Source organism: Rhinolophus hipposideros (genome assembly GCF_964194185.1).
Source record: "Rhinolophus hipposideros genome assembly, chromosome: 16".
Taxonomy (NCBI): domain Eukaryota; kingdom Metazoa; phylum Chordata; class Mammalia; order Chiroptera; family Rhinolophidae; genus Rhinolophus; species Rhinolophus hipposideros.
The window spans coordinates 1040301-1063793 of record NC_138062.1 but is presented as its reverse complement, the minus strand read 5'-3'; the positions used below and the strand labels follow the sequence as shown (position 1 = coordinate 1063793).

General features: G+C 49.2%; 1 protein-coding gene across 1 annotated transcript in view; it reads left to right on the top strand.

Moving 5' to 3' along the window:
- Positions 1 to 464: 464 nt before the first annotated feature.
- The window catches only part of ARSJ (arylsulfatase family member J), a 34617-nt gene continuing 11588 nt past the window's right edge, over positions 465 to 23493 (top strand). Inside the window, exon 1 of the mRNA XM_081076797.1 lies at positions 465 to 1241. Coding sequence (XP_080932923.1) covers positions 814 to 1241 — 428 coding nt within the window. The 5' untranslated portion in view covers positions 465 to 813. The remainder of the gene's footprint in view (positions 1242 to 23493) is intronic.

Here is a 23493-nt window from a genome sequence, read left to right as displayed (position 1 = left end):
CAGAAGGGGCGGGGCTCGGCGGGCGGGAGAAACGGGGCGGGGCGGGTAGTGGAGGCCACGGGCGGGGCAGGAAAGCGCGCCGTTTGCAGGCTCTCCCTCTGCGTCCGCCCAGGCGCGGCCAGGCTCGCGGGCGCTGCGTCCAGGACCACAGGGCCCTCCGTTCACGACCCCGGGCAGCGCCCGCCTTGCCCGCCATCCAGTCACGGAGGGGGGGCGCGGACAGGGGACCCGGGCCGTGGGCGCCGGTCCTGGAGACGGAGCGGCAGGCGCAGCCGGGGGCGGCCACCTCCCCCGGGAGTGGGGCCGCGGCGCCGTCGGTGATTCACAGGCGGCGGGGGGAGGCGGGGGGAGCGCGGAGCCGGCGGCTCAGGCGGGGCCGCAGGGCCCGGCGCACAGGCTCGGGGGGGACCCGGCACGGGCGCTGGGGCGGGGCGTCCGGACGCGGCTTCTTCTCACCGGACGGGCCGAAGCCGGACACGGGCCGGCGCCCCCGAGGGACCCCCTGGACGAGGAGCCCGGACCCCGAGGAGTGACGGCGCCGCCAGGGCCTCCCCTGCCCGGGGAGACGGGGCCGTGCTGTCCAGGTGGGAGGCCGTCACCCCGCATGTCCGCGCCCCGAGCGCCTCGTCCCAACGTCCAGGGCGCTCGCGCCACGAAGAGCCCGCCCGGGGCGATGCTGGGCGCTGCTGGCGAAGGACGGAGGGGGACGCCTGACTGACCCGCGGCTCCCGGCCGCTCGGCCACGCTGCTAGGAGATCCAGGCCGCGCGGCGCGGACACGGCGGGGCGGGCCTTCCTCCCTGCCCCCGCGTGCATGTGCGCCCGGCCGCGCGGGGCAAGGGGCGCGGGGACCCGAGCGCATGGCCCCGGGGGCTGCGTGGGGCCTCCGCCGGCCAGGGTCCCACTGGGAAGGGCGCCGGCCATGCGCGCGCTGGCGGGCCTGTGGCTGCCCAGCCTCCTCACCTGCTGCTACCTGTCCTGGGGCCACGGCTGGGAGCACGAGCAGGAGGGGGCCCTGCGAGCGCCCGCGGGGGACACACCGCAGCCTGGCACCACCGCCGCGACCCGGCCGCATCTCATCTTCATCCTCGCTGATGATCAGGGATTTCGGGACGTGGGCTACCACGGGTCGGAGATCCGGACGCCCACTCTGGACAGGCTCGCTGCCGAAGGGGTGAAACTGGAGAACTACTACGTCCAGCCTATTTGCACACCGTCCAGGAGTCAGTTTATTACCGGAAAGTAAGTGTTACTGTTTCCTGTGTTTATTCCTTGGGGAGACCTTAACGTTTAATAAAGATCCAGGAGGAACAGAAAATGGGGGAAATGAATGAATGAATGAATGAATGAATGAATGAATGAATGAATGAATGAATGAATGAATGAATGACATATGGTACTGAGTTATGGTATTGACATCCAAATGCCCCACGAGTCTGGTCTTGTCTGGTCTCAGGGCAGCCTGCTGTCAGGAGCTGTAAACCCTCACCCACAGGCAGCCCAAGAAGTGGCCTTCTTTCCCAAATCAAATTTGGCTTTAGGGCATGACCAGATCTTGTTTCGGGTGTCACCCTAGAATGCAGTCTACACCACAGATAAGACAGACAGAAGAAAATGTTTCTGCGTCTCTTGGTTGTTCTTAATGTGGAATTAAATAGTCAAAGCCACAGGTCATCACAAGGAAGAAGGGCCAATGGATGAAAGGCGGTGTCAGGCCTGCGCAGCAGTAAAGTTTTAAATATTATCATAACTGAGTTGGATGTCCCAATCCGGTGTGTGGAATGGAAATAAACCAGGACAGCCAGGTCAAGCTACCAGTGGACACAGGCATGACAAGCCTCAGCGGCATCAGCCAGCGTGTGTCTTGTGATTTCTGGGTCAGGAAGCCCTTGCTTCAGTGCAGTTGTTCTTGGACTTGGATCCTGGAAGGGTAGCCAGTATCCACTGGAAAATTAAAGACTATTTGGTAGGAATCTCTGTCTTGCAGACACTTGTGCCTACAGCGAGATCTCCACTGCTTAGCAAACTGTCAGAATTTAGCATTACTGCCAGAAAAGAAAAAAAAAGATCCCATACTTTCCTCTCTTGAGAAAAAGAAGTCTCGCTGTACACGGAGTCATTTTAAAGGTTAATTGGGGTAGAAAGCTGAGGGCGTTTGATATTTATAAAGGGGCAGAGTTTGTTGGCTAGAAAACCGCAAGTCCATCTTTGGGCCTGGAGGTCAAGGTCTCACATCTAATCCCAAGCACTCTGCTGTCTGGTTTAGGAAAGAAATGTGTCATAAAGGCTCACTGAACCTCTTCAACTAATTATAGGATTTACGTTTACTCAGAGAGCCAGCAGTAGTTGACAACTATGTAACTGAATGATATGGACTTACCTTTCACAGTAAAGCGTATGTTTAAGGCTCTTCACCAAACAACACTGAGTTCCTACCCACTGTCTGTGCTGACAAAAGATCTAGGTTTTCCTTTTAATCTTTGTTTACTTAATGACATGAAACAGAAAGGAAGCTGGAAATAATTCCTAATTTTCTCTGTTGTCAGAGGTTGACTCTCCAGTTCTTTCAATGCAGTTGAGCATCTCAGAAGATTTATTCTATTAAAATGGTCTATCAGTGCAAGAAGTTATACAACTATTCTACAGACAAAAAGTTCAAATGGCTGCCGTGACTTGATTTAAATTTCTATTTGAATTAGGCAGTTAAAGACTTTTGCGCTCGCAGTTCTTCTAGACAAGTGTCTGGGAGCCCGGTGGTTCCGGAAGCCCACTTCTGGGCTGAGAACAGTGGCTCGTCTGCTCTATGTGCACATGTCTGTGTTTCCTGGATCCTCTCAAGTACAAACAATAAATAAATAAGCAGTAAAAACCTAAATGGACTGAATTAGTTTAAAGGAAAAACTAGGTTATGTGAACTATGCGAGGATTCACACATCCTCACATTTATAAGGAAGGCGCTTCAATGCTCGGCGCTGAGGCGACTTCTGATACTACTGAGGGTGCCCTCCCTGCATGTGTTGCTGGAGTCGAGCTGTACAAGTCTCTGCTATGTGGTGCGCAGACCAGCAGAAGTTCCAGGTCCTGTAAGAGTTGACATCGCGCTCGTCTGCTCGTCTGGCAGTGCTGAGAGCAGCCAGCCGAGAGCATTTGTTGTGTGCGGTTCCCAGGCAAGAAATGTGAGGAACAAACATGGGGGCCCAAGGCCCTGCACAGCGGTTCTCCAACCTGAGCGTGCCGAAAGAATCACCGAAACACTGGTTAGAATGCACGTTCCAGGCCCAGTCTGTGATTCCACTTCCTGCTCTGGTGCTGCCTCAGAAAGCAACAGTAATGTCAGGTTACTCTGATAATACCACTCATGTAAATTAAGAGTGTGGGTATTAGATGCTGGCGTCTATGAGCCGTTACGATGTTCCCGGATGATGCATTTTTATCTCATTTCATCTTTACAATGACTCTATCAGGTGTCACTATAGACACCCCCATTTTATGTGGATATGGTAACAGGCTCCCAGAGGCAACGATGCAGGGTTCTGTGCACTGGACGTTGAGAAACAGCTCTGTAGGTGTCCAGAGTTGGCCTGGTAAAGTTGATTGAGAAAGCAGCTGCCGATGTTTGGTTTATTTCAAAATGATTTTCTCACCTTTTTCTGCAGTTTTTCAAATGAAGACGTGGAATTTTCCAAGTCTTCATTTGAAAAATTGTAAAAAATAATGAAGGCTTCCGAAAAAGAATTTTAAGTTTTGCAAGATTTAGACAGGCGTTTTACATAGACTTTCTAGTAGGAAAGACTGGCCATCTGAACTGAATTTACTCGTATATCTTGGGCAACAATTTTGTGTTTTTACTGTTGTTTTCCTTTTCCCACTTGAAATACCATGATGATCATTTTAACAAAAGCAAAACTCAAATACTGTGTTTCTGTAATAGGATACTGGATAAATTCATGTCGTGTTGAACAATCCTGCCTCTCCCAGGGTAATCACTCTCCTAGCTTATTCCACCTTGAATTTATTTCACCCGTTTTCTACTTTGTGCCCCGTAGACACAATTCATTTCTCCTCATTCCTGAAGAGCTCCTTGCAGTCGATACACAACACGGCATCATCCAGCCTCCAGCTCAGACGCCCCATTGTTTCCAGTGTTGTGCCGTTCATTCCCAGCAGCTGCCCTGAACATACATGCTTTTTGGTGACCACGTGCACACCTTTGTCTTGAACATCTGTCAGGAAGCGGGGTCGCTGGGTTCCAGGGGTGTGTACGGTCACTTTTCCTAGACACTGCCCGGTGGTCACCTGGAGTGGGTCCTCCAGTGCACACTGCCCTTAGCACCAATGGCTCAGTTTGCTCCCCATCTTCCCAGCGCCTGCCACTGTCTCTTCCATTTTGGTCATTCTGGTTGATATGCATTGTGGTGTGCCCGTGTGGTTTAGATATGCATTTGCCTGGCGACTTTTCAGGTTCTCACGGACACATGGAGATCCCCTTTAATAAGTATCTAGTCAAGTTTTCTGCCTATTTTCCCATTAGGTGATTGGATTTCTGGTAGTTATGTATATATTCGATTCCTTTGTCAGATATTTGTATTGCACATGCAAACCACTCTGTGGCTTGCTTTTTAACTCTTAATAGTATTTTCTGATAAATGGAAGGTTTTGATTTTATTGTACTCTTATTTATAATCTTTTCCTTTTCTATGTTCTGTTTAAGAAGTCTTTGACTAAATCAAGAGCATGACAATGGTCTTCCTTTTCTAAAAGTTGTATTGTTTCATTTTTGTATTTAAAGCTACAGTTCATCTGGAATGAAATTCTAGTATGGTATAAGAGTTCAAGCCTATTTTTTTCCATGTGTATGTCCATTTGACCTGCACTATTTGTTAAAAAGACCGTACTTTCTCCACTTCCCTGCCGTGTCACCTTCCTCATGTGGCAGGAAAACGTACACGTCTAAGTCTAGTTCTGGACTCCAACCTGTCCCGTTAGTCTCTTTGTCTACTCTTGTACCAATACTGCAGTCTCTTAACTGCTGTCGCTTAAGTGCTGCTATCTGGAAATTAAGTCCTACTTCCTCTTCTTCAAAATAGCCTTACCTGTCCTTCACCAGTTTATTCATTGTTTATTCATGAAAGACCGGGACAGATGGATGTACAGGTTAAAAGACGTGGCCTTGGGGGACTACGAGGGAGTTCCCTTCTGAATCATCCTACTTTTTAAGTGAAATGCGAAAGGAGATCACTGCTGGAAAGTGAGGGTCTAGAGGTTAAAAGACAGGGATAGAAAACACTCCTGTAGGAGAGCGAGAAGTGAGCTGGGAAGGGGAATGCTGCAAAAACACTGACATGTGGTCGTACATTACAGAAACCAATCACCCTCTGTTTCTCCCGCTCCTTAATCAGTGCCCATGTGTGGAAGAGGCACCGTTAGGAAGTGGATTTCACTTCTTGGGGCTTTGCCACATGAAGGGAGTGTGATCGTGGACTCTAACCTGGCAAGGAAAGGGGGATGAGGGGTCTGTGTTCTCTGGAAAGCTGCCGGGCTCAGTGGATGGGGTTGTAGTGAGTAACCTGGGAAGCTGGAAAGATAGGGAGTGATAGTTGAAGAAGAACACGCTTGGGATCACAATTCTGTAAGGAGTGCAGTTTTGGGAAACGGTAGGGGAGTGGATGCTAAGGTGACAGGGAGGAAACCATCGCTGGGAGTGAAGACGGCAGGGTCCTGGGGGTCACTTCCGTGGAACGTGAAACCATAGGACAACGAGAGCAGCCATACAGCGAGGACGGTCAGCCAGCTGCGGGACCATTGATGCCAGGTGGGGGCAGGGCCTTGAGTGGGGAAGGGACTCTCACCGAAGAGACAGTGAGACGACAGCCCGCTGACACATGGAGCTGGTAAAAGGAGACAGGAGCCCCCCTGTCTAGAATTAAAGCCCTTCCCTGCTGCAGGCTCCGTGGTAACGGGATGCAGGCCAGCCCCAAGTGGGCGGATGCAGGCTGGCCCATAACCAGCTAGAGCACGAGGGCAGAGGCACATCCAGCACAGACATGGGCTCGGAAGGGCTTTCGCTAGTGACAGACTCACAGCAGAAGGCTCCTTGGAAAGACGTAGGGAGTTGGGGTGGGGGAGAGCATGAATCAGAGTGGACGATGGACAGAGAATGACAGAGATCAGCATCGCAGTGACAGCAGATCTGGGAACACAGGAGTCATGGTGGAGACTCCGAAAGACAGGGCTGAAGGGTATGGCGAGACTTTGTTCCCGCCGATCTCCTAGGAGACGATAATTAGAGCCTCTTTGTGGAGACTGGCCTGGGCCCCCTGACTACTCCTCACCAATACTGCAGCCACACTGTGTGCTGTCCGGCACACAGTCAGGAGCTCTGGGGCCTGGTTTGGGCCAGGAAGGGAGGACCACGTGGGCCTCCTCTGTGGACAGGCAGGGGCTGCAGATGCAGGGGGATGCATGTGTCTCCCCCAAATTTACAAAGTATTGCTTTTAGATATGAAATTGTCCATGAACAATTACCCTAGTGTTGAAAGCCCTGAAAAAGGAATTGAATTGTTTCAGCCACTCTCGCAGGAAGCCCAGGGGAATGGGGCTGGCTATTCCATTCCTTAGGTGTGCGGGTGTACACCCCCCCACACACACACACACACACGCGCACACCTGCACCCTTTCCCTCCGCTCACGCTATAAGCAGCAAGTCCTGCAGGCTTCCTCTTCCATCCAAGGCTTAATTTTAAGCAGTTAGTGTTCCCCGCCCTCAGCCCACTCGATAAACATCAGTTACTAAGAGTTCGCTTATTACATTCATAAATATTTAGTTAATACATAAACATTTGGGAAAATGTAAATGTTATGGTTAGAAGTTTAGAAGAAACAGCAGGTTTTCTCCAAGCCTCACACTGACTTTAGAAAATGGCTGTAACAAGTGGAGATGTGGCTGTAAGACCTCATATGTCCTTTCAAAAAGGCCGGCTCAACAGATGACACCATTCAGCAAACAGCTGCCTCCAGCTAGCTGACCGCCAGCAATCATGATCAGGAAGCTACAGGCGCCCCAGGATCAAAGTCCCTCATCTTAAACGAGTCTTCTGAAAAGGACCCTCTTTGAAGTGACTGTCTAGTCAGGTAATTCTGTTGAGTTCCCTGAATAGCTGCTCTGAAAGGGCGGTGTACCAGGTGCAGACAGTGGAGAACATCTGGTTTCATCCAGATGGTCCCTCCCAGAGATCAAAGATGGGGGGACCCAAGCCTGGAGCCCCCTCTGCCATAGGAGCTCAGGATGAAAGCTGCTTTATTTGAAAGCTTGGTGTCATCCTCCTTTGTCCTACAGCGACATTCCAGGATGTCAGTATTGCCTTTTTCTGTGTTCTACTTTGTTGCCACATTCTTTCATCCTTCTACATACTGACTATTCCCAGGAGTGTCACCTCACTGAGACCTTCATTTCCCACTTTTTGCCTCTAACCTCTTAGTCCCTCTCCCTCCTAATCACCCAACACCCTGGCTTTACTCAAACATGACTCTCATTCCATCACCGCCCTCAGCAAACGCCCTCCCGGGTCCCCACTGGTGACCACAGGGGGAGAGAAACGGATTTTTACTGTTCTCGTTGCTTTTCAAACATCCCGTCATGTGATGGTCACATGCACCCTGACAGTCAAATATGTTTATTATTTTGAAAAGTATTTATGAAATCATTTAACAAATGTCCTCGTTTCACGGCTGGTGTAGGAGAGCTCTAGGAAAGGCACATGAGTTGGTCACAGCCTGTATTTGAACGTGAACTTCTGTGGCTTCGACCAATAGGCAGCTGTGCTCACCACCTCTCTGCCCTGCTGTGGAAACTGCAAGCTGCCTGGTCCAGTCTTCAAAGAACTAGCCTTCCCTTCCTCTCTCGTTTCAGTGCACTCCAGAGACAGGGATGGTCTTACACGTGACCTCCATTCTTGGCCTGTGGTGCTTCACTCCTTGTCTCACTGCCTGTCTCTGCCCAAATGCCAACCACTCACTAAGACTCCGCCGAAATACCACCTTCCCTCTTTCAGGCTTTCTTAGCCTGAAATGTGTGCCCAGTGACGCCCTTACAGAATTCCTTCTTTCACTGTCGTAGTAGGCATGATGTTCCGCCTTGTCCACAGCTGTTTCTGAGCCAGTTTCTGAGCCTCTCACCTCTCGTGCTGGTTCCGAGCAGCCAGACTGACCTGTTGTCTCCCTAATGGACTCAGGCTCTGCCAGTCCAGTGCTCTGTACAAATAGGCACAAGTGTGTGTGAAGAGTAAATGAATGAATGCACGAGGAAACTCCTTAATTTCCCTATCGCATGCAATGTGACAGAGAACAAGTAGCACACGGGATTTATGGGGAGGGAATCAGTCACGGTGCCCACTCGACCAATTCCTGACCGACTCTGAATAAGCGGCTGCGTCTCCACAGGCTGAGATGCCATGTTCTCTCCTGCAGAATAGGAATAACGATGCGATTTATCTCACCCATCTCAATATTCCAGCGATTGACTGAGGTAACGTGAAAACAGTTTGAAAACTGTTAAGCATTATGTAGTTTTTAGGTAAAAATTCTTTTAAATTTAGAGCTACATCTCTAAAATCATTTTTTAAGAATAATGTATTTTTAAAGAAATAAGTTAATTATATGCAAACTTGAAAAGAACTATTCATTTAAAAAGCTTTCTTTGAGTATAGTCATATCTCCTTTCCAATTTCAATCAGTAAATACAAAGAGTTAAAATTAAACCCTATATGTTTTCATTTTAGTATATTTTACCCACCCAGCTTTTTCACGATATTTTAGATGTGAGATGTCAGGAAGGTGAGTCGGGGTAGATTTTGTCAAGTCTCCGCACTTGGAAATCATGTGCTGTTGTTGTGCTTGGCAGACTCTGACAGAACCCTGCCAAGCCTGTGACAAGTGAAAACAGTATATTTAAACAGTGACATTCGGAAGACAACAGGAAATGAGAAGAACTGAAAGTAGGGTAATGGGACGGCCAGTGAGCACATCCGTCCAATTCCTTCAATCGGTCATTTTTCAATGTCTCACTGAATGCTGTGAATGCATCTTTGGCCTTGAAGGCACGCTCGCCCAGGCTGCCACTCAGCGGGCACACGGTAAACAGCCTGAGTTCAGACAAGGCGCCTGGCTTCGTGGGGACCGAGGTTTCATGTGCTGTACTCACCACCTCCGGGACCCCCACATGACTCTACTGCCCACAGCTCCGTAAGCCACGCTCCACACCAGGGCCCAAGTGAAATCTGTACACACAGTCCATGCTAAAACCCTCGGCCAGTCGGCCGACCACCTGGGGGGACAGCCAGGGAGTCACCAGTAAGTCCCCTGCAGCCCGAAGCCCCGTCCCCGAGCACCCCACTTGGGGCCTGCACCGCCGGCCTCAGGTGTCCTGCCGCAGCCTGCCAGCTCCCACTCACACCCTCTCTGGACGGCCACTGCCAGGGTCCTCGTACCTTCCCACAGGGCGGTGCCCCTAGTCCCCCGTTTCCTTCTAAGCAGGACTCTCTGCTCTACAAGGTTCTTCACTGCCCTCTGGGAAAACGCCTTTATGTCTTTCCAGGAGCTCCACCCCCCATGTCCAGTCCAGTCTGTCTCGGACCATTTATAACCTGTGCACACAGGGTTCACACACATTTTCTCAGCCTAATGAGTTGTGACAGCCCCCAGAACACTCATTGTATAACAGTGAATGGGACTCTGCTTTCCACCGACCAAACAGAATCAGTAGTAACGTGTCTCAGTCATATCACCAACACCAGTCGGCCGACCACCTGGGGGGACAGCCAGAGAGTCACCAGTAAGTCACTGTCCTCTGCTGAAGACACACACTGCTGTGCTTTTCTCAACACTCGCTTGTTCTCAGGCGTGGCAGAGCATAAGGGCGCCAAGGTGACAAAGGGGCCAGGGCACTGCCCCGAGGCAAGGTCCCGATGGTTTGGCCACATGCAGTGTCCAAGGAGGTGCTAGCAGCAGGAGGGCAGAGAAACGGGCAGTACTTTGGAGCTTCTCACCTGCCCAGGCCGCCAGTGCCCTCTCACCAGCTCAGGACCCCACTTCATGATTCCAGAGAGAAAAGGGCGGGAACAAAGAGTCTTCTCTTTCAAACGGCCGCTACCACAGTCCCAGAGTCCCTCAGCCACATCTGCGGCCTCCCCGCCGGCCAGGAGACACGAAGTGCACGCATCTGCCAGACCCATGCACGCCCAGGCCTCCCAACAACTCTACCCTCTCCCTTCTTTATTATTAACTTTTCTGTCTTTATGAATCATTCCCAGCAGTATGTAAATGAATGCAAGTTCCTTCCACCTCAACCCAAACAAAAAAAAAGCAAAAAAACGTAGCCGGCCCAATTTCTCTGCTCTCCTACCTGGTAAGAACACATGAGTTATCTGTACTTGTTCACTCCTTTCCAATTCTTAATTTATGCTACATTAATCTACTCTATAGTTATCAATCTATGCTATAATTGTAATAGTATCATCTCATACTGTACGATTGTATTGATATACACCATAATAATACATACGACAATATTTATGTATGCTATACATCATCTATAATTTAATATTTATAATTTATTAGAAACTTATTAAAAAGATTGTGCAATAATCTTGAACCTGAAGAACTCAAGAATTTACAGGTTGTTTTATCAGGCTTTAAATATTACCTTTGGGATCGAAGCTCAGGAGATAAAAGACAGTGCAAGGCTGCTGCAGAGGTGAGTGTGACAAATGTGTGTGAACTGAGTGATTGGACTCATCTAATTAAAGCTCAATTCAGGTCAGATCATTTTTAACACACTTGAAAATATAAGCTCAAATACATGAAATCAGTTTTTAACTTTGATCCTACTTTGGCTGTTTTCATAATGTTGGAAAATGGAGTTTGGTCACACATTTTTCTAGCTAAAGGGTTTAGCGGAAGGTAAACTCTTGGGAGTAGAGATGGAACCTTTGTTTCGCACTTGACAAGCTTAAGAGATACTCTTTCGTAAGTATCATTCTGTAACCTGTCTGTCTCTCTGGATACGAGTATATCTGCCTCCTTCCATGTACACGTTCTGCAAGCCTCCTAACGCAGGTGATGCTTACCCACTTTGCACGTGAGGACATTAAGCTCACAGAAGTACAGTCTCGTCCAGGCGCCCACAGCGGGTGACGAGGGCGCACTCCCCAGCCGACGCTATGGTTGGGCCACTGCATCACGCAGCGGCTGACGAGAGGCGTTTGGCATAGCTGCACAGCTTATCCTTAGAGTAGAAATAAATGAACATCTGCTGAAGGGAAGCAACAGCAGGCTGCATAAAACTAGTAATTCCAAACACCAGAAACTCATTTCAGACTGGCTGCCCCACAGCGTGGGGAAACACATACCTTCCTGTCCTTCACTTGTTTCATATGTAAATTAAGGCTGATGCTGCTCATTTACCTTGCAGTTGTTGAATACTTAAATTATTATTCACCTGGAGAGTTTGTTAAAACATTCGTTCCTCTGGGCCCCTCCCCAGAACTTCTGTTCCAGAAGGTGGGCATTGGCTGGCTCTGCACCTGTATTTTCAGTTACGATTTTTAAGGATTTACTTCTCGTAAGATTGTTTTGTAATTTGAGGTACACCCACTTTGTCTCTCAGCTAATAAAGGCTACAACCAGAACAACTGCGTTTATCTTTAGAAACCTGTCATTTTAAAGGACTTTTCCACACGGGCGTCCTGTTCCCGTCCACCAGGTGGGGGAAGCCCTTGCGGACGCCGAGTGTGAGCTGCACCGCCAGCCCCACTGCTGTTCCCACCGCGGACGGCCACAGCCGGCGGGCCCAGACAAACACATTGCGGACAGTTTGCTCAGTGCAGTCCCTTACGCACCCGTTACTGAGCTCACAGGGTCCAGCCTCGCCCGTATGACTCCGGAGCCCACACTTTCCTTTCCTTGGAATTTCAGGACAAGCACTGTAACTCTTACTGATATGAAAGAAAATGTCCAATTATTTATTTCTTAAAGAATGCTGAGTCTCAAGAAGCTTTTGCCATGTCAAACGCCTCCTGTACGTCCCTGAATTTTGAATCTGTGTGAAACTGCAGTGAAGTGTACATCCTGTCATACAGGTGTCACTTCCCCGCCTAAGGCCTCTAGCTGTCCACACGGGGACACGCAGCGTTTCTTTCTCCATTTCTCAGTTTGGACCCGAGGAGCTGGCCAGTTTACATGCTTGTCTGCCATTGGTAAACTGGGTTATTTCCTTGTTGGGCTTGGAACTTGTTCTAGAACTCACAAACTTTTTGGAACTTTTTATGCCCATGAATTCGGTGGCAGAGAAGCCCAGGTTCTAAAGCAGGGGACAGTGTGGCAGTGTGTGTGGGGGTCTCAGCCCTTCCTTCCAGCCAGCCCAGGGCCCCACTGCCATCTCCCAAATACTCGCGCCATTTACTCCACTCTGGGGCTGACTTCCCAGCATGCTAAGGGTGGGAGTCCCCTTGTTGGGAACGCAGTCACTCTCCAGAATGTGACAGAGGCACCAAGGTACAAGTGTAAAAGCAGTGACAGCAACACAAAGCCACCAATCTCTCAGACACCTTTTTTTTTAAATCAATTATGATGTTCACTTTGATTCCTTAACGAATCAATTACAGCTTCTAAGCTGAGGCAGGTCAGTTATAATCGCAAGGTGTTACGATACTAGGAGGGGGTGCATGGGGGACTTGACATCCAAACACGGTCCGTAAAGCTTGTAAAAAAATCATGGAACCACAGCGTCTGTCCAGTGGAGAAGACGTTTCAGGCAGCAGCAGACTATCGGTTTCTCCCCAGTCACCATTTCGACAGCCCACAGAGAGAAAAGCACAGGGACTGTTATTCCATTCCCAGAGTGTGGGACAGTTACTGGGAACTGCCACCAACTCTGTCCTCCTTCCATGGACATCTCATACCGTGCCCACTGTCACTCTGCTGCCTCATTATTGTTTCACTCTGCACCAGAGAAATCAATCGGACGCTACTCAGACAGGAAACGAAAAGCCAAAAAGATGTAATGACAACAGAATGAAAAAGAATACAAATTCAAGAGAGTCACTCACAGACTGGACAGGTCTTAATGCCCAAATGGACAGAGCTTAAAATAAAGAGGAGACGCAGGGAGACTTTCAGCACAGTTTGTCTGGGTGACTTCTAGGTCACAGGAACGCTGACCGAATGCAGGCTGCAGATATTCTGACTCTAAACTGTACTACGTGGTTTCATATTTGCATCCCAGTTTTCAGAAACCAAGAATCATATGGTTGATAATATGCAACCATATAAACACATTCTGAGGAAACAGTTAATCCCATGTTGATAGTACCTGTCAGAGGGTTTTTTTTAAATCATGCCAAATAAACCAAAGTAAAACAGCAACTGTCCATCACATTTTTACTCAAATTCTACATGTGATTATTGTACCTACCTGAATACAAATGACAGCAAACTGAGGTTCCCCTCATAAATGCTGAAATTCAGAAAAGGTAAGACAAGCAAACAATGAAGTTTTGCTCCGCCCCTGCCTGGCCTCGTCAGAGCTCCAACTGTCTCCCTGAGACTGGGGACGCTCACAGGCTCCCAGGTCCCTTCCCTGACCTGTAGCCAGACAGCTCACGGAACTAGTCCCGGGCTCATGTTTGGCCAGAATGGTGCAGCGTCAGGGACGGACTCACTCGGTCAGAACGGTCGTGCATCTGCGTCCAGCAGAAGGTTCCCGGTGGGGAACGGCAAGCCTGCCAGGCTGTGGAGCTGCAGCTGGAGGACACTGACTGAGGAGGAGCAGAATGTCCCCACACCGTGCTGCCAGCTTACCAGCGTTACGCTCTGTGAGCCATGCAGCATGCCTACAGCAACCGCAGGCAGATGACGTCACATTTGCCTGAAAGGAGATGTTCTTTTCAGACAGTTCTCGTTATGCTTAGAATTTTTATACTGCTTTTACGTCATTGTTTTAAGAATGAAAACATCGTTTTTATCCCCTGCTTCCATTCTGGGGCTTTCATTCTGGAAAGGTACCTGAAAGGACCTGTGGTGGAGAAATGGAGGGAGTAGAGCCTGTGTGATGGGTTTGGCCTTGAAATAAAGCAAAGGCAAGAGAGAGAGATTGTGGTAATTTGAGAAACAGCAGGTTCATAGAGGGTGATTTCAAGATAGAAAGACCTGTGCTTGGAGCTGTGTGTGAAGGCAGAGCTGACAATACAGAGGAATTAGTGGGATGTGAATGAGGAAACATGGGAAGGTAGATTCGCAGCGACTGCCCTCTGCTCGATCTGCTGAAACCGTACCCATCCTGAGGTGCAGACCCACACCTCGTCCTCCTGCAGCCCTCTGTGCCTCAGACGTCTGCACGCGACACCACAGACAGAATGTCCAGATTAACATCCACAGAGAACGGTCCCCAGTCTATGACACCCGGGCGTGATATGTATCAAAGCTAATGGGTTGAAGACCTTCTTTAAACGTTAAGTGCAGCTCTCCAGTTCAGGAACATATACAGATAGAAAACAATCGCTGCGCTTCTTACTTTCTCTGCACATAGGAAAACCTCAGGCACATGCTGCCTTCAGTCCCAACACTGGTAACAGTGGTCATGCTATGGTTATGCTTGTCTTGTTTCATCCAACACGAGTTTCGCATCGATGACTCTCTCCCTAAGTAGACTGATTTCACAGCGCAGTGCTCTGTGCACGGGAACGTTCAACCAGGTGGCTGTTTTTCATGTCCCTCTTAGCAGGCTGCCTGCTCAGGCCAGGCTCCGTGTATTCTGGAAGGAGAGACAGAGGAAATGCAGGCCCGAGCATGGGCAACAGCTGGACGGCACCTCCTTAGACTGCAGGCAGACAGGCCGCATTGACGACTTTCTGAGTGCGTGCTAGTCTACTGTTGCTCTAGAAAGGGAACACTCACAGGGATTCGCTGCACTTGTCCCTTTCTCACTATGAAGCTGTTTTCCTGGCCCACCTTCGCAATGAACAGAGGTCTTCGCTGAGTCCTAACTTAGATATGGTGTCACAGGAGGTCTGCGGGCTTCACCGATTATTCATTCATACGTGTTCAGGCTGCCAGGACATCTGTAGTTTAAAGACGTACTTAAGCCTCACAGATGAAATTACAGCTCTGTTGTTTTTCTCACACATGGATTTTGGTGAGAATTGGGCAGAGGGGAGGTAAGTGAGCTGTGTCTGCCGTAACTACGCTGGGACTTTCTCAGACTAGATGTGTGTGGTGCCACGGACCCAGCACAGGTCTGCGAAGTCCCGTGTGTTCCTGCCAGGGGGGGTCTTTTCCAGTCACTGCTCTGCCCCCACATCTCCTGTGTTGAAGTGCCTTGATACCCCTTTCCTCAGATTTCTTCAATAATTAATTTCAACCATCTGGCACACACTCACATATGCTAAAGAAAACAGTCAAGAAATTGAGAGGGGTGATGAAAAAGAAGATGGCCCTGTGTGGACGGGAACACAAGGGACCAGAATGTCACAGGAGCAGTCCGTGCACACAGTGGAGCAAAGGGAAGCGCTGGAACAAGCTGGACTCATCTCGGAGGCCCAGCGTCCGGCCCTGAGATCTCAGTGTGGGGCCCTCACGGACATGTCAGAAACAGCGGGAATGTATACGGCGGGTGGCCGCCTTCATCTCCCTCGCTCCCTCGCTGCCCTCCCTCGCTGCTCTGGCATCAATCCCCAGCCATTGGCAAGGCCTGTACATCAAAGATGCCTGTGAAACGGTGGGAATCTTTGTCCTGCGGACAGTGAGTGTGGTGAGCCTTAGAGGAGACCATGCAGGCTTCTGAAGTACAGTCTATGTTTCACTTCAGATGAAATGAAGGAAGACATTTTAGGGTTTTTTGAAACAGAGCTTCCTAGGTATTTCATTTGAGGCAGAATTTGAAGTAAACATTTCACTTATTTTCTTTTACAAGTATTTGAATTCTGTATCTTCATACAGGAGGCATACATAAGAAAATAATATGAATTACGGGTGTATGTTCCATAAACCTCAAATTCTGTCCTATTTCATACTCCTTGCAAATTATATTTTTTAAGATCAGAAAATGCCACTATGGAAACACTGTATATTAATGTCAAGGAAAAGTCTGTATTCATTGGGAGGAAGATTTTCTCTATGCTGGGAAGGAGGGTGCCCGCGTGACTAGGTATGTGACGGGTACATGCGGACAGCTAATGAGACGTGGCCTCTTGGAAACCAGGGCGAGTCCCTGCTGACAGCCTGAAATGGATTTGGTGGCGACGTGTTACTGTAGGTACAGCTCTGCTGAGAAAGCCATCACAAACCCAGCACAGCAAGGCTGTAAAGAACCACACTCATCTACGCAGGCCGTGGCTTGTTCTGGAATGCTTCCGATGCCCGTAGAAATACACCTCTCGAATCCCACGTCTCTTGAAGCAGTTTTGTTCAAACCTACGTCACCGTCACGCAGCGACATACCTGACCTTGTCGTTCTGCCACCTTCTGAATCTTTTTTCCAAAACACTTTGTCTTCCTTTCCATCTAAGTTATAAACATTCAACATTTTTTAAATACTTTTTTGATGCCACCACTGATCGTATCTTTGTTTTTACAGATACTAAAATTAACAACATGTCTTTACTCCTTTAAATATTTCCCTCCTTAGTTAATTAGTATGCATTCTCACTATGTCAATCTGGTGCCATGTTTCTGTGGCCAATATTTGGGCCCAAAAGTGCAAGTATTTGAAATTCAAATCATTACTGAGAATTTCCATTGCACTGTTTGTATTAAATCCATAGAACTAAAAAAAAAACAACAAAACAAAGGTGGTGCATTTGCCTCAAGACTTTAAAGGAAATAGAAAGTATTAGTAGAATGTATTTTGTTTACATCCTCCCTAAAAAGCAGAATGAACTCTGAAATGTGAATGGCTGATGAAATATCTTGGCAAACAGAGCCCGTTAACGAGCCGGGAGACGAGGCAAGGCTCTGAAGCCCAGGGTCACAGCAGTGCCCTCTTCCCAGCGACCCAGTGACTATATCGGGCACGAGGGCTTCGGCATAGAGACCTCTCTGTCTACACCCAAGGTCTGCACTTACAGCTCTTCAACCGGTTTCCTTTTTATGAAATGGGGATGCTATTACTTTGCAGAGAGTAACAGCAGCTTGGAGAGTAATCTCCAAGCTGAGAGGCAGTATTGGTTTACTGCTAGATACATAGTAGCAACTCGATAAACTGCAGCGGTGATGGCCGAGTCGCTGCTCTTTGGATCTCAGCTTCGAACGCAGGCTTCAGCAGGACACCTGCAGGTCGGGTACCACGGCTGTCCCCTGTCAAACTCCCCGGGCTTGACAGCCCGTTTCTCAACCTCTGTTGCCCTCCAGCGGCTGCCGTCAGCACTGCGCCCTACAGAAGCACCGGGGTTACCTGGGTTCAGAGGTGGCCAGGCAGCGAGCGGAACTGAGAGCCCACAGGTGATACTTGGAACATGAACACGTGTGTGAAAAACTGACAGGCAGCCACTGCAGATGACCAAAAACCAAAGCTGTCTGAATACTGAAGACGTGTATTTTCTCAACGTCAAAGAGAGAAGAGTCTGGATTATAGAAGCAAGACCAGCTAATTGATAACAGTGCCCTGATAAAAAATTCCACAGGGCGAGGCAATCAATTGCTACTGAGTGAGTTAGTGAAGGAATCAGTGATCGTTATAACCTACCTGAGCTTCATGCCCCAAAGACCCATTCGATCTTTTGGGGCATGTCAACATCAGGGAGAGTCACGGGTATGCTGTGTCTCAGTTTCAACAAGGCTTGTACAGCACGCAACTGTTTGAAATAAAAAAATTAGGCCGATTGGCAAGTAAAAAGTTGAATGAGCCTCTCAGTGTGAACTGAGTGATGAATCAGGGCAGGTCTCCAAGGACATGTCACCGAGGTTTTGCTCTGAGTCCCTGCTGTCCCCGCAAAACCTTCACCACGTGATTCAGGTGAAGACATACATTTACCAACATTAATAGAAGGAGTCATAATATACTCAAGGATGAAAGTAAGTATTGTCCAGGCACCAAATGGCAGGAGAAAGAGAGAAAACATTGAAAAATGGAAAGTCACCTGGGTAGACTCACAAATCAAACTGTTCCCGCATGAGGTGCAGGAGACCTGGCTGAAGAGAGAGCACATGGGAAAGCTGCTTGCAGGCTCCAACAGCATGACGGCCACCAGATACCCTGACGGAGTCCTGATCCGGTGCAGACCGCAGGCCAGGCCAGGCCCCTGGGACTGAGTGCGGTGCAGGTCACATCCGGGTCATGTTCCGTCCAAGGTCAGGTTTCAAGAGGGACAGCGACCAGCTGGAGTACATGCCGAGGAGGAGGCCCGGCCACCTCAGAGTCTGTGCATCGGCCGGAAGAGCTCAGCCGACTCAGAAACCCGGCAACACTCTTCACACATGGAAGAACTGTAACGCACGAGACAGTCTCCCTACGAAGCTCAGACAAGCAGAGCCCGGGTCAGCCAAAATGCACCTACAATTAGCACAGTCCTCAGAAATGAAGTGTGCTTCCTGGTGAGACTCGGAGCCACCACACAAGCGTTCCAGAACCAGCTGCAGGACTGAGTGGGGCTCCCGCGCTGCGTGCCTAATGCCCGTCTCACCAACCTCAACTTGTACTCTGAACTCTGGTTCTTGAACTCTGGTTCTTTTCCCTCTTTTACAACATAGAAACCTTCACTTATTTTCTTTCACTCCTCCCAAAGCTGCACCAAGTTGTACAGCAGAATCGCAGGCTATCATGGCTGGCCAGGCCCACGTGCCACTGCTGTAGCTGTCCACAGATTTCTTTACGCCTGGAAGCAGTCAGAGCAGACTCCAGAGAAAACCACCATTCCTGTGCCCAGCATGCGTCCACCTCAAAGGTGTGGCCTCTTGATGCACAGGCCTTTGCAACAGTGACTCCAGAAAGAAGGAAAACGTGACTCATCTCACGCCCGCGAGCCCAAGTGCAGTATTCTGATACTCGTATTACAGAACCCAATTGTATTTTTCACCTCCCAAATTTTCAGTCCTTTTGAAACAAAATCAATATATTTATCCCCTTTCCACCCCCACCTCCCAATCTGTCAGGACTGATGTCACAGCCTTGCCTGATGTCACTCAGCAGAAAGAATCAGTGTCTCACGCCTGTTTCCTCATGACCAAACCTAACCGACTGCCGGCCGGTGCTCATCTGGCTGGTGTTTCCTCCATCTGCCAGGTAGGGAATACCTTCCCCTCCCCCAGCTGCCAGTAAAGCCGCCATGGGCAGATTTGGGGAACATGAACAGGGTGGCTAGCACCAACCTCCTTCCTTCTCTGTGATGGATTTCCTGAGGGTAGTGGGAGTCTCTTGGCAAATGAAATCGCTTCAAAGGGAGGGACATGGAGACACTGCCCTTTCAGAAGCAGGTTCCCTATTTCCCACAGCCCAGTACGGCTAGGCCTGTGCCAGCAGCTTCCAGAGCACTTTGTTAGAACTTCTGTTCGTGTCATGAGAAACCATGGTGTTTGCATAGGAGGTGCTTCTGTGGACCCCTGAGTCTCGGCATTGACAGTATCTGACTCAATTTCCAGAAAAAAAGTTGGGAAAACCTCCAGGAAACACTACCCCATGCGTCTTTGTTTCCTCCAGAGAACTTTGGCCATGGGGTGGAGAGGCTGTGAGCCGCAGGGACCCACTCTACAGGACGGCGGGCTGTGAATGGAGCAGAGGACGGCGGGACAGGTTCCAGCCCTCATGCCCCATTTCCTGTTCTTACTGAGGCTGGCATGTCCTCCAGGGGTAACAGTGAGGAGTAAATAGTGAGCAGGAGGTAAAGCGCTCGGCATGGGACAGGGTGCACGGCGAACCCCCAGACTGGGCTGTTCCTCCGTCCTGTCTGCTCTGACCTTGAACCTGAGCGGCCATCATGAGTCCCGGGCCGTGGACAGGTCTCAGTGCAGGGTGTGTGCCCCCTGAAAGTCCTCCCACATGGCGCATCCTCAGCTGTCGCCCAGGTACCTTTTCCTCTTGATGAAAGCCAAGCACAAGCGAAAGAGAGGGTCTCTGGCAGTCACCGCATCTTTCCTTCCAACCAGAAAAAGGTACCACAGATGGATGAGGCTGGCAGCGCGTTTGGTTCATAAAGCTAGACCTGAAGAAACTCCTTGAGCATCTGTTGCAATGAAGAGAAAATTCTGAGTAAACCAAGCACTGTCCGCAACACCCGGCTCAACACGTGACTTGTGGCCATGTTCCCCGTGAAGAGGCAGCAGTAACCTGTGCAGTGGTGTCATGTCAGAACTGTTGAGACACTGGACGCGCAGGGAACTAGAGTGACGGTGACGAGCAGCAAACACGTCAGAGGCAGGAATTTTCAGTTACCTAGGAAGCTATCCTTGTGCTTTTTTAGTGAGAGGGGACATTTTCTCTGGCTCTTAGGGGACAATTACAGAATTAGACGCTCACTGCACCTCCTTTCCTCTTGCCTAACGCAGTGTCCTGGGCAGAAGTCCCACCAGGAAGGAGATTCCTTGATGGGGCTGAAGGACTGTTCTCATTCATTTGCCATTCAGATTTCTGCTTTCATTTTAAGTTAATTAGTTGCCTTGGTAAAATTAGTCGCATATTAGGAATTAGTCCGAGTAGAATAAGCTGAATTTTTTGAGACCCACTCTCCTAAATTTTATTTATATGTAAATGTATACAACAGAAAATGAAAGCTTCCTTTTCTCCCGCCGTTGTTCTCTCCCTGGAAATAATCACAGCTTACAGTTTGGTGATACCTTCCCCTCTTTCCTTCTCTTTCTTTCTATGAACATACACACTCTTATTCATTCAACAAATATTTATGGATGTCCTCTTCTGAGCCAGGTATCATCTCAGGTGACACAGACAGAGCAGGGACACAGTTTTTATTATAAAATGTACGCACGGTAGGCACTCTGCGGAGGCCACGTGTTCGCCTACTCACCCATTGTAAGCGCCTGTCCACTTACACATCTGGAAGTAGTCTGTGTTCACCATCTATGCATTTCCTCTGTCCATTCATGTCTCAGCTCTAAAACCTCGGCTTCTCCCCACGGCTCCACTGAAATCTGCTTGATTGGGTCCCACATGCTCACTGCCATGTCAGTCCCACCTCCCTGATATCTCTGCAGCACGTGACACAGCAGTGCCCTGACCCATCCACGTCTCTCGCCCGCACAGTGGCGGCTCCAGCTCAGACTCCACCCAAGCTGCTCCTTGCTCTCCTTCTCGGTGATGGTGTTTCCTGGGCTCGGTCTTTGCCCTCCGTGTTGTTCCGCCCTTAGGTGGTATCATGTTTCTCTGTGACCTCACCTGCTACTTCACTTAGCAAGTCATGTCTCATCCTGGACATCTGCAGACGGGCCTTGTACAGGTGCCTCCAAACACACGCTTCGTCCTGGATCTCGTAACCCTCTCTCAGGGCCACCAGCCCAGACGCTCTGGACCCATGTCAGCGTTCCCCTGTCCCATGCCCACACACACCATCTGTGCCCCTGTCAACTGTCCCTATTTCGAATCCCTTCTGTCTCCTCCCATTCTCACTGGTGCCCATCTCAGGCTGCCTCTCATCGTCTCTCTCAGATGAGGGCAAACCCCGGCCTGTGCCTCATTCCACCCCAGTCCATATCTCATGCTACTCCAGTTACTTTTCTAATGCGAAACGTGTCCTGTTACCCTCTTTTCAGAAGTATTTCCGTGGCGTCCTACGGGCTTCACATTAAGAACACAAACCCACTGTAGCCCAGGCCCTAGCGGGGTCATCTGTCACCTTCTTGTCCTGGTCTCATCTGCCGTGAAGACGCATCTGCATTTGCCCTCCGTTCTGAGCTGTTGATCCACAGAGCCCGCAGCTCACTGTCCCTCCTGCACCTGAACCTTCCACGGCTCTTATGGAAATACTCCGCCTTCCCTCCAGTTGCTCACCCGCTCGCTCCTCCTCCCCAAGCGTCGCCTCCTGTTCATGTTCCAGTGACTGTGTGCTGCTGTCCATGTCCGCCTCTCCCACGTTCACCCACATACTCCTAGGGCTGCATTGGACCCCCCACCCCCAGGTCCCAGCCTTCAGGGCGCCTGGGGGTCTGTGCTTCAGCATTTCCCGCCATCATAACCGGCTACTGTCTGTCTCTCGCTCCGGAGTTCCCTGACAGCAGCAACCACCTCATTCATGGTGCGACCCCAAAGCCAGCGGAGTCTGGCTCATGACAGCTGAACGAGCGTTAAATAAGTAACTCAGCCTAAATGCTAGTTTCTCATCTCATCGCGCAGACTTGTTATATACCCCACCTCCACTTCCAGCCCCATCGCAAGCTAGAATTAACTGAAACATGAAATTAAGGCCTATAAATAGAATTAATCTTTGAGACAAGATTCCTTTGGAAGGAAGTGATAAAGGAACACCTTTCAGCACAGGAAAAATCGAGTCATATTGTTCTAACTTGCAAATATCTAGGTGACATTTGACTCATAAAAGACAGAATCTTGTACCTATTTCCTTCTCTTCAAAACATCTGTTTCTACTGCACTCTGTCAGCTTCTGTACAGCGTAAGCATGTGGACTTCACAGTCTGCGTGGAACCACGATGGCTCATCTTTTATCCTGTACTTATCGGGGTGCATTAAATATGTAATCGGATTAAAACAATAATACTGCATTAGACAGTCTTCAACAAAGGGAATTCGAAAACTGCTGCTCCTACTAGCGCCCAGTGGCATGAATTAGTATTTAATAAGATGACACAATCTTCACAGATTCTAATGCTGTGGAGGAAAAGGGCCACTTAGGGTTTTTCTTTTAAGCTGCCAGGAAAGTGAGAATGATGGCTACTGCGTTTAACAGATTTGGCAACTCTCGGCTTACTATTGCTCACATGGGGTTTTCTTCACATGGTAGCCAGATGGTGACCAAAAAAAATCCACCAAATTTAAAAATTATTTTTTCAGCTAACATGATTATAACATTCAGAACATATTAGTTGAAAAACCTATGTTTTAAACTAACTTGAAATTATTCAAAGAAAGAAGTTAAATATTATTGATGCATTTGGAAACTTCTTTATCAAATACCCGTACGTAATATTATAGACCCAGTTTTGTAAAGCTGCTCTCAGAGTGGAAACGGGAAGCTGTAGTCTGGGGCCCAAGGGCCGTTGGATTTAGGATGCTCAGAGGTCAGTCAGTTCTTTTCCAATTCAGGTATGTCTCTGCCAGAATCCCGGGAAGATGAGCATCCAGACTGTTTGTTTGTTTGCTTGTTTCTCTCTGTTAGAATTTTCTGTTTGGGCATTGAGTTGAAATCTGCCTCTTTGTGATGCCATCCCTCAGTCCTAATTGTATACGTTGCACTAAAGCAGAGATCAGCTGGTCCTCCCACCATTCACCATGTCATGAAAGCCACAAATCTAAGTAATTCTTGATTGGTGTCTTTTTCCTCCC